Source organism: Emiliania huxleyi, assembly GCF_000372725.1.
Source record: "Emiliania huxleyi CCMP1516 unplaced genomic scaffold EMIHUscaffold_46, whole genome shotgun sequence".
Taxonomy (NCBI): domain Eukaryota; phylum Haptophyta; order Isochrysidales; family Noelaerhabdaceae; genus Emiliania; species Emiliania huxleyi.
The window spans coordinates 684,804-696,069 of NW_005198537.1; the positions used below are offsets into that span (position 1 = coordinate 684,804).

Sequence of the window (11,266 nt, forward strand, 5' to 3'; positions counted from 1 at the left end):
GGCAACCTCACATCCAGAGGCTTGTCCTTCCAGAATTCTTGTTATGGAGTTGTTGTTGTTGGAGCCTCTTTGCGGGCGCCAGTGCATACTCGAGTCACGGTTATAGTTTTGCATATATGACGGCCATCGCCGCGCTCGATGTCGCCGCGCTCAAGGCGGAGTGCCGGCGCCGCCGCATCGACATCTCGTGCCTTCTGGAGAAGAGCGAGCTCCAGGCGGCGCTCCTCTCGGCGCGCTACTACGAGGACCCTGAGCAGGACGTCGCGTGCGCCGTCTGTGGCGAGTTTGACGACGAGGAGGGCAACGACCTGCTGCTGTGCGATGGGGCGGGCTGCCGCGCCGCGCACCACCTCCGCTGCCTCTCACCACCGCTGCTATCCGTGCCGGCCGGGTGCTGGCTCTGCCCGCGCTGCACGGAGAAGTCCGATCGGCCGGTGGATCGGATGCCACTGGGCGAGGTCAAGGCGGAGCTGCTGCGGCGCGGCGTGCGCACAGCGGGGCTGCTCGAGAAGCATGAGTTCTGCGATGCGCTCTGTGCCGCGCGGGCGGCGGCAGAGAGGCCGGGAGGCGGCGGCGGCGGCGGAGGACAGGAGGCTGTGGCAGCTGCCAAGGCGGCGGCACCGCCTCCCAAGGCAGCCAGGCCGGCTAGGCCGGCCAAGGCGACGGAGCGCTGCAGCGGCGGCGCTCCGCGACGGAAGGCTCGGGTGCGGCGCGTGGACGACGACCGCTCCAGCGGGGAGGAGGAGGGGGAGGGGCAGGGGCGCGCTGCGGCGCCCTTGAAGCGCCATCGGGCGGGCGCACGGGCTGAGCGAGCCGTGCCGAGCGGCGAAGCGGCGAGGAGAGGAGGAGAGGGGTCGGCGGCGGCGGCGGGGGGGAGGAGTGAACTTGGTGGGGCGGTCGCGCGGATTGTCAGGGAGAGCGATCTCGACCTGCTGACACCGCGACTCGTGCGGGCGGCGGTCGAGGAGCGGCTCGGCCTGCCGGCGGGCAGCCTCAAGGCGGAGAGGGAGCAGATCGCGCAGCACATCGACCGAGCACTGAGGGAGCTGCGCGGTGAGAGGGGCTGATGGCGAGCCGCCCGGCCGCTGCGCGCTGGAGGTTCTGGGAGCTGTGGCATGCGAGGTGAAATGCGAATAACATAACAACACGCGCCTCCCTCAAGTGTGCTCTGGTAGTGCTGACGGAGCGCAGAAAAAAAATGAGAGATCCTCTAGGTCGCACCCTCAACGAGACAGTGTGGAGGATGTCCGGGGGCTCTCGGCTCACGGTCACGCTGGCCGATCGCTCTGTGCCCGTGTGCGTGCGCGCCTCGAGCGAGCACGTGCGCAAGCATGCGCTCCTGCGTCCTGGCTCCTCGCCTCCTCCGCACCCCCCCCGCCCCCGCCCCTCACGCCTTGGCCATCACGTTGCGGAGCGTGAACTCCTGGCTCACGCTCGGCTCGAGCGGGAAGACGCCAACCTGTCCGCAGGCGGGAGGGGCAAGTGGAGGCGCGCGCGCTCGCAGGGCGCGGACCGGACGGCGGGCGCCCACCCTCCACCCCTCCAGCTCGACGGGCAGGTCCTGCCCGATCCTCCGCTTCCCAAGCGGCGAGAGCGCGCCCTTGTCGAGCGCGTCCGAAAAGTCGACGCGCGCCTTCCCGCCGATGCCCGCGTACGCCGAGCTCGCGCCGCCCGTCCCCCCGCCGAGCTCCTCGTACGCCTGTGAGCGATCGCGGACCCGTCACGGACGCGCCGCGGACGCGTCGCGCCGCCGCGCTGCCTCGCACGCCTGCTGCACGCGGATCATCCGCTCGTTTGCCGCCGCCGCCCCCTCCTCATCGCCGACGAAGCTACAGCCGTCGGGCCAACCGCGGGTGACCGCGCACTCTCGGCGAGGCCTCTCTCTCGGCGGGCGGCTGCGTCTCCCTCCGCCCTCGCCTCCCCCCCTCTTCCCTCCCTCCCTCTCCCCGCCCTTCCGCTCTCGCCCCTGCCCATCCCTTCTCTCGGCCCTCCTCGCACCGGTCGGGGTGCAGCTCCATCATCAGCTTGCGGTGCCGCCGCTTCACCTCCGCCGCGTCCGCCCCCGCGCCCACCCCCAGCGCCTCCAGCGCCTCCGCCCTGCGGTCGCCGCGCGAGAAGAGCCCCTCGTACACGTGCGAGTTGTACGAGTCGATTGGCTCGTACGCGTACTCTACCTGCTCACCGAGCGCGAGGGGTGAGGAGGCGCGGCCCCCACGCCGCACCGTCCTCTCTCGCGCGCGTCGCTCCACCGACGTGCGCGGCGCCTTGCGCAGCACCGTCACCGACTGGCAGCCCGCCTCGAGGATCTCCTTGCACGAGGCGCCAACCGCCTGACAGGAGAGGCCCGATGGAGAACAGGGCCGGGAGGGGAGGGAGGGGACCTCCTTGCCCACGGCGGACTGCGGACGGCACCGCATGGGCTCTCCTCTCTCCAAGTGCTGTCGCCGCCGCTGCTGCCGCCGGCGCGGCTGTCGCCGCCGCTGCTGCCGCCGGCGCTGCTGTCGCGGCGCTGCTGTCGCCGCCGCCGCTCCTCTCTCTCGGCTGGCGCTGGCGCTGAAGCCATCGCTGCCATTGTGGGTGCTGGCGCTGGTGCCGCAATTTGTGGTGGTGGTCCAGGAGGTGGTATAGGAGGCGGCGCTGGTGGCAGCGTGGGTGGCGGCGCCAAGCGGTGCAGAGTGCAAATGCGCCTGCGGCAGCAGCTGGCGCGTGTCGGCGCGGTTGCTCGACTTGAGGTTCATGATGCAGACGGGGACCCAGTCCGAGAAGGCATCCGCCGCCTCGCTCGCACAGTCGGCCGTCAGCCGTACCGTCACCACATACTCTGTCACGGAATAGTCGTCGGCCGGGTCCACGGGTGTGTCGTCGGCGTCGTCGTCGTCATCGCTCACCGTGGCGCGGAGATCCTTCTTGATCTCGTCGTAGAGCTCCATCGACTTCTTGAGTAGCTCGGCCGGCGTCGGAGCCGGCGCCGCCACACCCGCAGCCTTTTGTCCAAAGCCGCCGCCGCCGCCGCCGCCCGCCGCGGGACTTTTCTTGCCGCCTTTTCGCTTGGCTTTGGCCGCGAGCGCCGTCACCGGTGCATGGCGGGTGTGCGGGCTGGGCGCGTGGTGCGGCGCAAGCAGGGTGGGAGCCCAGGATAGCGCCGCGGAGGCTACGACAGCCGCCAGCATCGTGGCCGGGCCAGATCTGCGAAGGGTCAGAGAAATTCTTTCCGCGAGGGCCGAGGAGAGCGATGAGTGGTAGGTAGAGGATAACGGATGAAACAGCAGGAGAGAGAACGAGGACGAGAGTGGGAAGAACGTGAGCAGGTCGCTGCGAGAATTGGTGAGAAACTGCGAGGAGAGATAGGAAGTGGTAGACGCCCGAGGGTGGGCGACGGCTAGCACCACACTTCTCCCCTTGAAATCCCTGTGTGGTGGCGGCGTGCCGTCCTCCCATCCCTCCTTTGGAATCAGCCGCGCGCGGAGGCGTCCAAGCCCCGGGGACCGTGCTGGGGTCTTGCTTGAAGACGTTGCGTCCGTAGAGGGGAGTGGCTCCTTCCAATAACATGACCGTGGCAGGGGCGCGGTTAGGGTCCTCACCAACCGAAAGTGCTGAGTACTGGGAGAAGATCGGGCAGCGAGACAGGTCGTGCGCCTCGTGCACCTCCGAGATAGGTCCTCCGGGGCGGCTCACACGTTCTCGTACACCGCGCGCAGAGCCACGATCCACATCGATACGCCTCGCCTAAAATATTTTTTGTAACACTTATGAGGCACTTGTTTTGCATGTTTTGCTCTCGTGCAACCCACGCTGGTAGTGTCGCTCCGCCGTTCGATTTCGGGCGAGTGGCTGCCAGTTCGAGCCGCCTCTGGCTGCTCAACGCGCGTGTGTCCGAGTGGTCTAAGGAGCGCGACTCAAGTTCGCGTAGCGAAAGCTGCATGGGTTCGAACCCCATCGCGCGCATTTTTTCCCCCGACGCAAGCTCACCATTGTCTTCGCCATTGTCTCCCTTTTCACACAAAAACACAACCTCAGATCCTCAGTCCCAACTCCCCAGCTGTGTAAATCAAGGATAACAGACAACACAATAGTCAGACATGGGCTGGGTTCACCCACACTCCAGGGTTCCGGTAGGAGCATGAAGGCGAATTCTCTTCCTGTGGGTGCCTATACCGACCTCGCACACCTAGGAATTCTAGCTGACCGCGACGTGCACGACAATGGTGGCAGCCGCCATCATACTCTCAAAGCTCGCGGTCGCATACACATTCCTCCCGTACGGCGGTGGACCGCCGCCAAAGAGAGGCGAGGCCGATGGCTCTCGCGAAGCGCAGCTGCAAGCGCTGGGGGTGGCTGTGGACGCCGGGCCCTTTCGCTCTCGGCGCGAGGCGACCCACCTCCTGCGGCGATGGCTGGAGCAATACTGGGAGTGCAAGAAGCTCGACAGTGGCGACAACTCGTGCTTCGAGTTTGGTGGCTGCCATCGGCGTTGCTGGTGGCGAGGCGCGACCCCAGAGCTCGTCTTCCAGCTGGAAGAGCTGGGTGCGGCGGCGGCGCCTCCGGACGACCAGCCGTTGGCCTACTTGCGCGCTCGAGCTGCGGCGGATTGCTTGCGAGCAGCACGCCTGCACCACCGCGAGGTCCTGCGACTGCGCGGCATCGTCGTCTCTCTCGATGCGTCGCATCACTACTGCGCGCTGCGGCCGGCGGCGCCAGAGGGCGCCGCTCCACGCGTGCACAGTCTCGGCGTGCGAGCGAGCGCCGTGAGGCTGCGACAGCAGCAGCTGCCGGAGCGGCGGGCCGCCGGGCGGGCGACGCCACGCGCCAGCACGCGAGCGAGCCTCGCGCCGGTGCCGCTCGCGCCCTTTCGCCTCGACGCGCCGGGCCGCGGACCGTGCGCGCCGCCCGGCACGCGGCAGGTGGCATTGTACCCGCTGCCCGCCGTCTATCTGCCCGGCTCGCAGTGCGTGGTGCGCAACATCGAGGCGCGGAACATCGCCATGTGCAGGGAGCGCGCCGAGTTTGTCGCCGCTCGCGTCTCCGCCGACCGGGCGAGCTGCGCAAGCGTGGGCGCGCTGCTGAGGATTGACGACGTGCGACCCGCGCCGCGCGACTACTCAGGCCGCGTGCTCGCCGAAGGCGCGTCGGAAAACGAGCGAGGGGTGCTCGAGGTCCGGTGTTCCGTGGTCGGGCGCGTGCGAGTTGTCGCGTGCGCAAACCTCGAGGCGTGGCGAAAGCCGCAGCGGGACGAGTACCTGGTGGCGGACGTCGCGCCGTACGAGGACGACGGCGAGGGCGAGGCGAAGGCGGCGGCGGTAGAGGCGGCGGCGGCGGCGGCGGCATTAGAGGCGGCGGCTGTGGAGGCGGCGGCAGGCGCCGCAGAGCAGGAGGTTTGGTGGATGGGCGCGGCGGCCGCGAGTGACGTTGCGGACGCCATCTACCAGCTGATCGATGCTCTGCTGGCGACCGACGGCTTGAGCGGCGCGGCGGGCGCGAAAGACATTGACGCGTTGGTCGGCTCGCTCGAGCGTGCGGCGGCGCTGGCCGAGGAGGCCGACTGGTGGGGCGCGCTCGAGCTGTGGCAGGCGCACTGCGCCACGCGGCAGGCCGGCGCGGCGGCGGCACACCGCGCCGAGCGCGACGAGCTGCTCATCGACGCAAAGTTGCGCCAGGGCGGCGCTCTCCAGATCCCGGTGCGCGAGGAGACGCTCGAGCAGGCCGACCGGGCCAGGCTCGCTGACCTGGACGCGCGCGCGGCGGACGCCATCGCTCAGACGGGCGTCGACGACGCTTCCGCCTTTCAGGCGTGCCTCGAGGCGCGCACCCCGGCGGAGCGCGCCGCCATCCTCCTGCACGGCGTCCAGAGGGAGGCCGAGCGATTGGCGCGGAGGGCGGCGCTCGAGCGCGCGCTGGGCGCGTAGTGGTGACACGAGTTTTGCGATTTCTAACTACTAACGCCCCCCTCGACGCCGCTCCCCTCGCCGCCGGTGGCGACCGCGCTGCCGATGTCGGTCGCGCTGGCCGGCAGCGCGTCCGCAGCCTCGTCGCTGCCCTCGCCGTCGCTGTCCTCGCCGCTGGTGGGGGCCGCGCCGCCGGCGCCGAGCGTCACCCGCCTCCACGTCTCTTCCTCTAAGTTGAGCCAGAAATCCTGGTCGGGGTAGCCGTCGTACTCGACCGCGTGCACGAGCCGGCCGTCCAAACCCTCCTCCCGCCCCGTGATGGTGCCCGGCCACCACCTCTGCTCGCCCAGGATCTCCACGTGTGTGCCTGTCTCGACGACAGCGTGCCCGGCGATCCTCGCCGCCGCGTCCACGCGCAGCCGCTTGCGCCGCGCCGTCTTAGACTCCGCGGGCTGCGGCAGCACGTAGTTCGGGCCGTACTCCGCCACGCCCGCGAGGACCTCGGCCGCGCTCACCGTCTCGACCGCAGCCTCGACCGGCGGAGGGGGGAGCTCGACCCGTCGTTCGACCCGACGTTCCGTGACCTCCCGCGCCAGCCGCTCGCCAGCCGCTCCCTGATGCGCCGCCCGTCGGTCGACGCCCTCGCCCCTGCGCTCCACCAACAACGCCGTCGCTGTCCTCGCCGACGTGACCGTGATCCGAGGCCGCCCATCCGCCACAATGCCGTCCAACACCACAGTCGTTCCCCCCTCCAACACCAAAGTCGTTCCCCCCCATCCCCCGGACACGTCCCTCCCTGTCCTCTCGACTGCTTCCCTCTTTTACATACATAAATCTCTGTACAAAGGGCTCGAATCGCGAGGCGCAGGCGTGGGCCGCCGTGGGCGGACATTTTCACATTTCAGTGTACGTACTTTTAGCTTGTACTGGGAGAAAAGGGAGGGCGGGTTGTGTTCTCTAGGCCCCTAAGCCCTATGTGCTCTTACGTACATTCCCCCGGAGGAGGAGGCTGCTGACGGGGTTTGCGCGATGAGAAGCATTATTCAACAGATCTCGGCGACGAGAGTGGGCGGGCAGTCCCCGTGGCTGCAGTCGCGCTTCCGAGCCGACTCCGCCCCTCTCCACCCGGCCATTCCAACGGCCAGGCCGCTCGCTTAAGGCTGGTTGGCTAGACGAGCGGCCTACCTCCAACGGGGCAGTCTGGCAACGCGTGGATCCGGCCCGCCTCGGCGGGTTACGGTTTAGCGCGACGACCGGGGGAGCTGGACGGAGCTCTGATCGCCGTACTCACCGGGACGCTGCCTGGTGAGGTGACGGTGGGAGGGCACCCCCCCAGACAGCCCCTCCCGACGGGGACGCCATCACCCTCGCCCAGGGATCTACAATGCTGTCTTAAGGTCCGACAGGTTCGGCACCGGGCACCGCCTCGGTATACAAAATGCGCCTGCGGGCGGACCCTCACAGATCACAGATCACAGATCTCGACAACACCGATTCACCGCGCCCCTCTCAGCTCTCTGGCAGAGCGGCTCTACCTCTGGGTAGAGCTGTTCCTCATTCAGACACATGCTGTTCCTCAGCGCACAGCATGGCACGTACACAGAGGTTATACACAGCTCCGAGGGGCGATCAAGGATCATGGCTTCAGTACGGGCCCTGAGCTGCTTCGCGTCCTGTCTAAGAGCGGCGTCGCATCCTCGTTCTCCCTTTCCTATGGCGGCGACGCGCCTTCCCTCGTTGACGACGCCTCCTCAGACGCAGCCACAACATGCTCGCCCATGATCCACCATCGTCCTCTATCCTCTGGCAGCATGTTGATATCGTTTTCGCACGGCACAAAGCCATGTTCTCCCACCAGAACCGACGTCAGCACGATGCGGTCCTCCCTCCCTGACAGCGTGTGCCCTCCCCCACGATGCCAATAGTCAAGACGATAGAGCGTCACTGACCCTTCAGGCAACGGCAGCTTCACATTCGGCCCACTGGCATCCGCGGGCAACACCTCCAGAGCGCCCTGCGCGGCTTCCGTGTCCGTGAGTGAGATCTGCACCGCAGCGACCCGCTTGTCAGCAAAGAACGTGTCAACGTGCCAATCCTGCGCGACACTACCCGCCCGTGTGCGCAGCACAGCGAGCTCCCCCACCAGCTGTCGCGAGCTCTGCAGCGCGTCTGCCAAGAATGGTGAAAGCACCTGCGCAACAGACTGCAATACTCCGTGGGACTCATCGACCGCCAGGTAAACCCACTGACGAAGCGAGCCCTTGTCGCCAGCTGCTCGGTATCCAGCAGCGTAGTTGCGCCTCGAGCCATCGAGCAGCGCGGCACGCGCACGGTCACGCAAGGCGCGCACCATCGAGGCGTTTAGCATAGAAGGAAAGGCCACGACTCCCTGCCCTTGCCACAACTCGACGGCATGTTGCACCCAACCCGGAGACGAAGTATCGACACTCAGCTTGTCCGCGCCCCACTTCGCCAATCGCGCCACCGTTTGCGCAGCATCTTGCCTCCTTGCTCCGGGGCTGGCGATTGCGTCGCTCTCTTCTAGTCGCACCAGGCGCGAGCGGGCATCCTCACACGCGGACGGGAGCCGGAGAGCGGCGGCGTAAGCCTCGCGCGCTGCGGCCGTCATACCTTGCACTTGGAGACCATCGCCCGCCTGCACGTGATATCGGCAATCCCTGATTGCACCATGCTGCTCGAGCAGGTCCAACATGCGCGGCTGACCGGCGTACGCTGCCAAATGCATCGCAACCTGTCCATTGAGCGGATGGACCTCGACCACCGACGCACGTGCTTCGTCACGGCTATTCAGCAGCACGCGCACCAGCTCGAGAGATCGAGCGGCATCCTCGGGCCCCACCGACGAGCGATAGAGAGCCAGGTCCAGCGGCGACAGGGAAGAGTCCGCGGTGCGGGAGAATGTGGCGCCAGCTGTCAGCAGCACACGGGATACCTGCACCCATCCGTACGAAGCCGCAAAGTGCAACGCGGTCCGCCCTACTGGGTCCTTCGCGTCCACCGATGCGCCGCCGTCCAGCAGCGCGCGAACCACCTGCGCCTGGCCGTTGTAAGCCGCAAAGTGCAACGCGGCCCGCCCTTCATGGTTCTTCGCGTCCACCGATGCGCCGCCATCCAGCAGCGCGCGAACCACCTCCGCGTGGCCGTTGTAAGAAGCGACGAGCAGCGCGGTCCGCCCGTCATGGTTCGTTGCTTCCACGGAGGCGCCGCCAGCCAGCAGCACGCGAACCACTTCCGCGTGGCCGCCGGCAGCAGCGACGAGCAGCGCGGTCCATCCTGTGTGCTCCTTCGCGTCAACCAACGCGCCGCCATCCAGCAGCGTTCCCGCCACCTGCGCGTGTCCGTTGAGTGCCGCGACGTGCAGGGCCGTGAGGCCGCGTGCGTCGCGTGCATCTGTCGGCGCGCGTGCCGCTTCTGTCGCGTCCATCACCGCGCCGCCTGCCGGGAGCACTTCCACGCGCTCGTGCATGGGAGCATCGAATGCGCCTGACCAGCAATGCTGGCTTCCCGGGCACGCACCGCATTCGTCGCGGTAGCCCAGAGCGTAATCGCACGAGTTCTGACAGAACGCTTCGCAGCGAGCTGGGAAGTCAACACGCGCCACCACGAGGGACAGCGGCAGCAGCCTCGCCGCCGACATTTGCGTAAAACATCGCGCCTTGTTTGGTAAAACATTTTCGTTGTGGTACTCTCTGAGAAAATGGGAGAGGGAGGCGCGCTTTCTAGGCCCTTAGGGGGCCTACCACTCAGCGCAGTCGGAGTGAACGCCGCCGCCCCGTGAACGAATCTTCGGAGGGAGGATGGGGGGGCAGTCATCATTCATCAATCATAAATCACTCGCTCGCTGCCGCGCTCACTGTTGAGGCACGCCGCCACCACACACGTTGCACAAGGGATTTTACGGAAAGGAGTGCGTGAGAGCATTCAATAGCCGCAACGGGCGAGACTTTGGGCTTGTGAGGAATATGGACGCCCCGGGAGTGAATTCGCCCGGGCAGCGATGCAGCTCTTTCACCGAACCAACATGCAACAACACGTACTACTGTGCGACAGATTCTTGGACAGATTCTCACGCCGTCACGGGCACACAGACAAAAGAATGTTAACATTGAGAATGATCTCATACATTCTTTTTCCTTCGCGGCAACGCGATGGCGGCAAGGCCTCTTGCGTGCCCGCCCTCGTCACGCAGAAGACCAACGGGCGTCGGACCGCGGTGAGACCGCGCCGCCCTCCGCGCCCGCCCGCGCCCGCAGCGTGAACACATACGCGCGTCCCTCATCGCACGGAAACATACGCGCCAGCCGCGCACACAGCCTCACATGCAGCGCCGACCGCATGCTCGCGCCCTGGGCCGCCGACGACCCGGTCGGGCGGGCTGCGCGGCCGCCGCACACCATCAGGCAGGCGCACAACCACCCGCAGCGCGCCGCAGCCCACCGCGCAGCCCTGCCAGCCAGGCTTGCGCCTCCCAGCTGCACAAACAGGCGCACAGCAGAGTACAGCACACAGCACACACCGGCGGCGCGCGCGCAGCACACGCAGACGCACGCGCGACCGCAACACGCACACGTACACAGCACGCGCGCGTCGCACGCCAGCGCAGCGCCACACACAGAGCACACCTCCCATCAGCAGCAGCAGGCCTGCCACAATCCACATCTCACACACACGCGCACACACTCCCCCCTACCGGCGCACGCATTGGGCGTCGCCGAGAGCTCCCAAAGCTGACTTGTGTGGCTGCTTGTGATGCCTGCTCATGAGCAGGCAGCACAAGCAGCCACACAACCCAAAAGCTCACTTGTGTGGCTGCTTGTGCTGCCTGCGCAGGAAGAGGCATCAGACGCAGCACCTCCCGTTAGCTTTGGCAGCTCACGGTGACGCCCAATGCGTGCGCCGGTAGGCGGGAGTGTGTGCGCGCGTGTGTGAGATGTGGATTGTGGCAGGCCTGCTGCTGCTGATGGGAGGTGTGCTCTGTGTGTGGCGCTGCGCTGGCGTGCGACGCGCGCGTGCTGTGTACGTGTGCGTGTTGCTGTCGCGCGTGCGTCTGCGTGTGCTGCGCGCGCGCCGCCGGTGTGCGCTGTGTGCTGTACTCTGTTGTGCGCCCTGTTTGTGCAGCTGGGAGGCGCAGGCTTGGCTGGCAGGGCTGCGCGGTGGGCTGCGGCGCGCTGCGGGTGGTTGTGCGCCTGCCTGATGGTGTGCGGCGGCCGCGCAGCCCGCCCGACCGGGTCGTCGGCGGCCCAGGGCGCGAGCATGCGGTCGGCGCTGCATGTGAGGCTGTGTGCGCGGCTGGCGCGTATGTTTCCGTGCGATGAGGGACGCGCGTATGTGTTCACGCTGCGGGCGCGGGCGGGTCCCATCCT

The 11,266-nt window shown here is 67.5% G+C and overlaps 4 protein-coding genes across 4 annotated transcripts; 2 read left to right on the plus strand and 2 right to left on the minus strand.

The window, feature by feature from the left end:
- Positions 1 to 116: 116 nt before the first annotated feature.
- On the plus strand, positions 117 to 1,067 carry EMIHUDRAFT_211119 (hypothetical protein; the record flags this gene model as incomplete). Its single annotated transcript, XM_005768423.1, has 2 exons — positions 117 to 517; positions 914 to 1,067. The coding sequence occupies 2 exons, from the start codon at positions 117 to 119 to the stop codon at positions 1,065 to 1,067; spliced, it is 555 nt and encodes a 184-aa protein (XP_005768480.1).
- A 320-nt stretch (positions 1,068 to 1,387) lies between these two features.
- Positions 1,388 to 3,549, minus strand: EMIHUDRAFT_211120 (hypothetical protein; the record flags this gene model as incomplete). Its single annotated transcript, XM_005768424.1, has 7 exons — positions 1,388 to 1,459; positions 1,532 to 1,699; positions 1,778 to 1,864; positions 2,133 to 2,174; positions 2,250 to 2,330; positions 2,754 to 2,936; positions 3,487 to 3,549. The coding sequence occupies 7 exons, from the start codon at positions 3,547 to 3,549 to the stop codon at positions 1,388 to 1,390; spliced, it is 696 nt and encodes a 231-aa protein (XP_005768481.1).
- A 653-nt stretch (positions 3,550 to 4,202) lies between these two features.
- Positions 4,203 to 5,903, plus strand: EMIHUDRAFT_211121 (hypothetical protein; the record flags this gene model as incomplete). The annotated part of the gene is made up of 3 exons (XM_005768425.1): positions 4,203 to 4,745; positions 4,902 to 5,240; positions 5,370 to 5,903. The coding sequence occupies 3 exons, from the start codon at positions 4,203 to 4,205 to the stop codon at positions 5,901 to 5,903; spliced, it is 1,416 nt and encodes a 471-aa protein (XP_005768482.1).
- A 1,690-nt stretch (positions 5,904 to 7,593) lies between these two features.
- Positions 7,594 to 8,628, minus strand: EMIHUDRAFT_211122 (hypothetical protein; the record flags this gene model as incomplete). The annotated part of the gene is made up of 1 exon (XM_005768426.1): positions 7,594 to 8,628. One exon carries the CDS (start codon positions 8,626 to 8,628, stop codon positions 7,594 to 7,596), a length of 1,035 nt encoding a protein of 344 aa, XP_005768483.1.
- Positions 8,629 to 11,266: the final 2,638 nt, after the last annotated feature.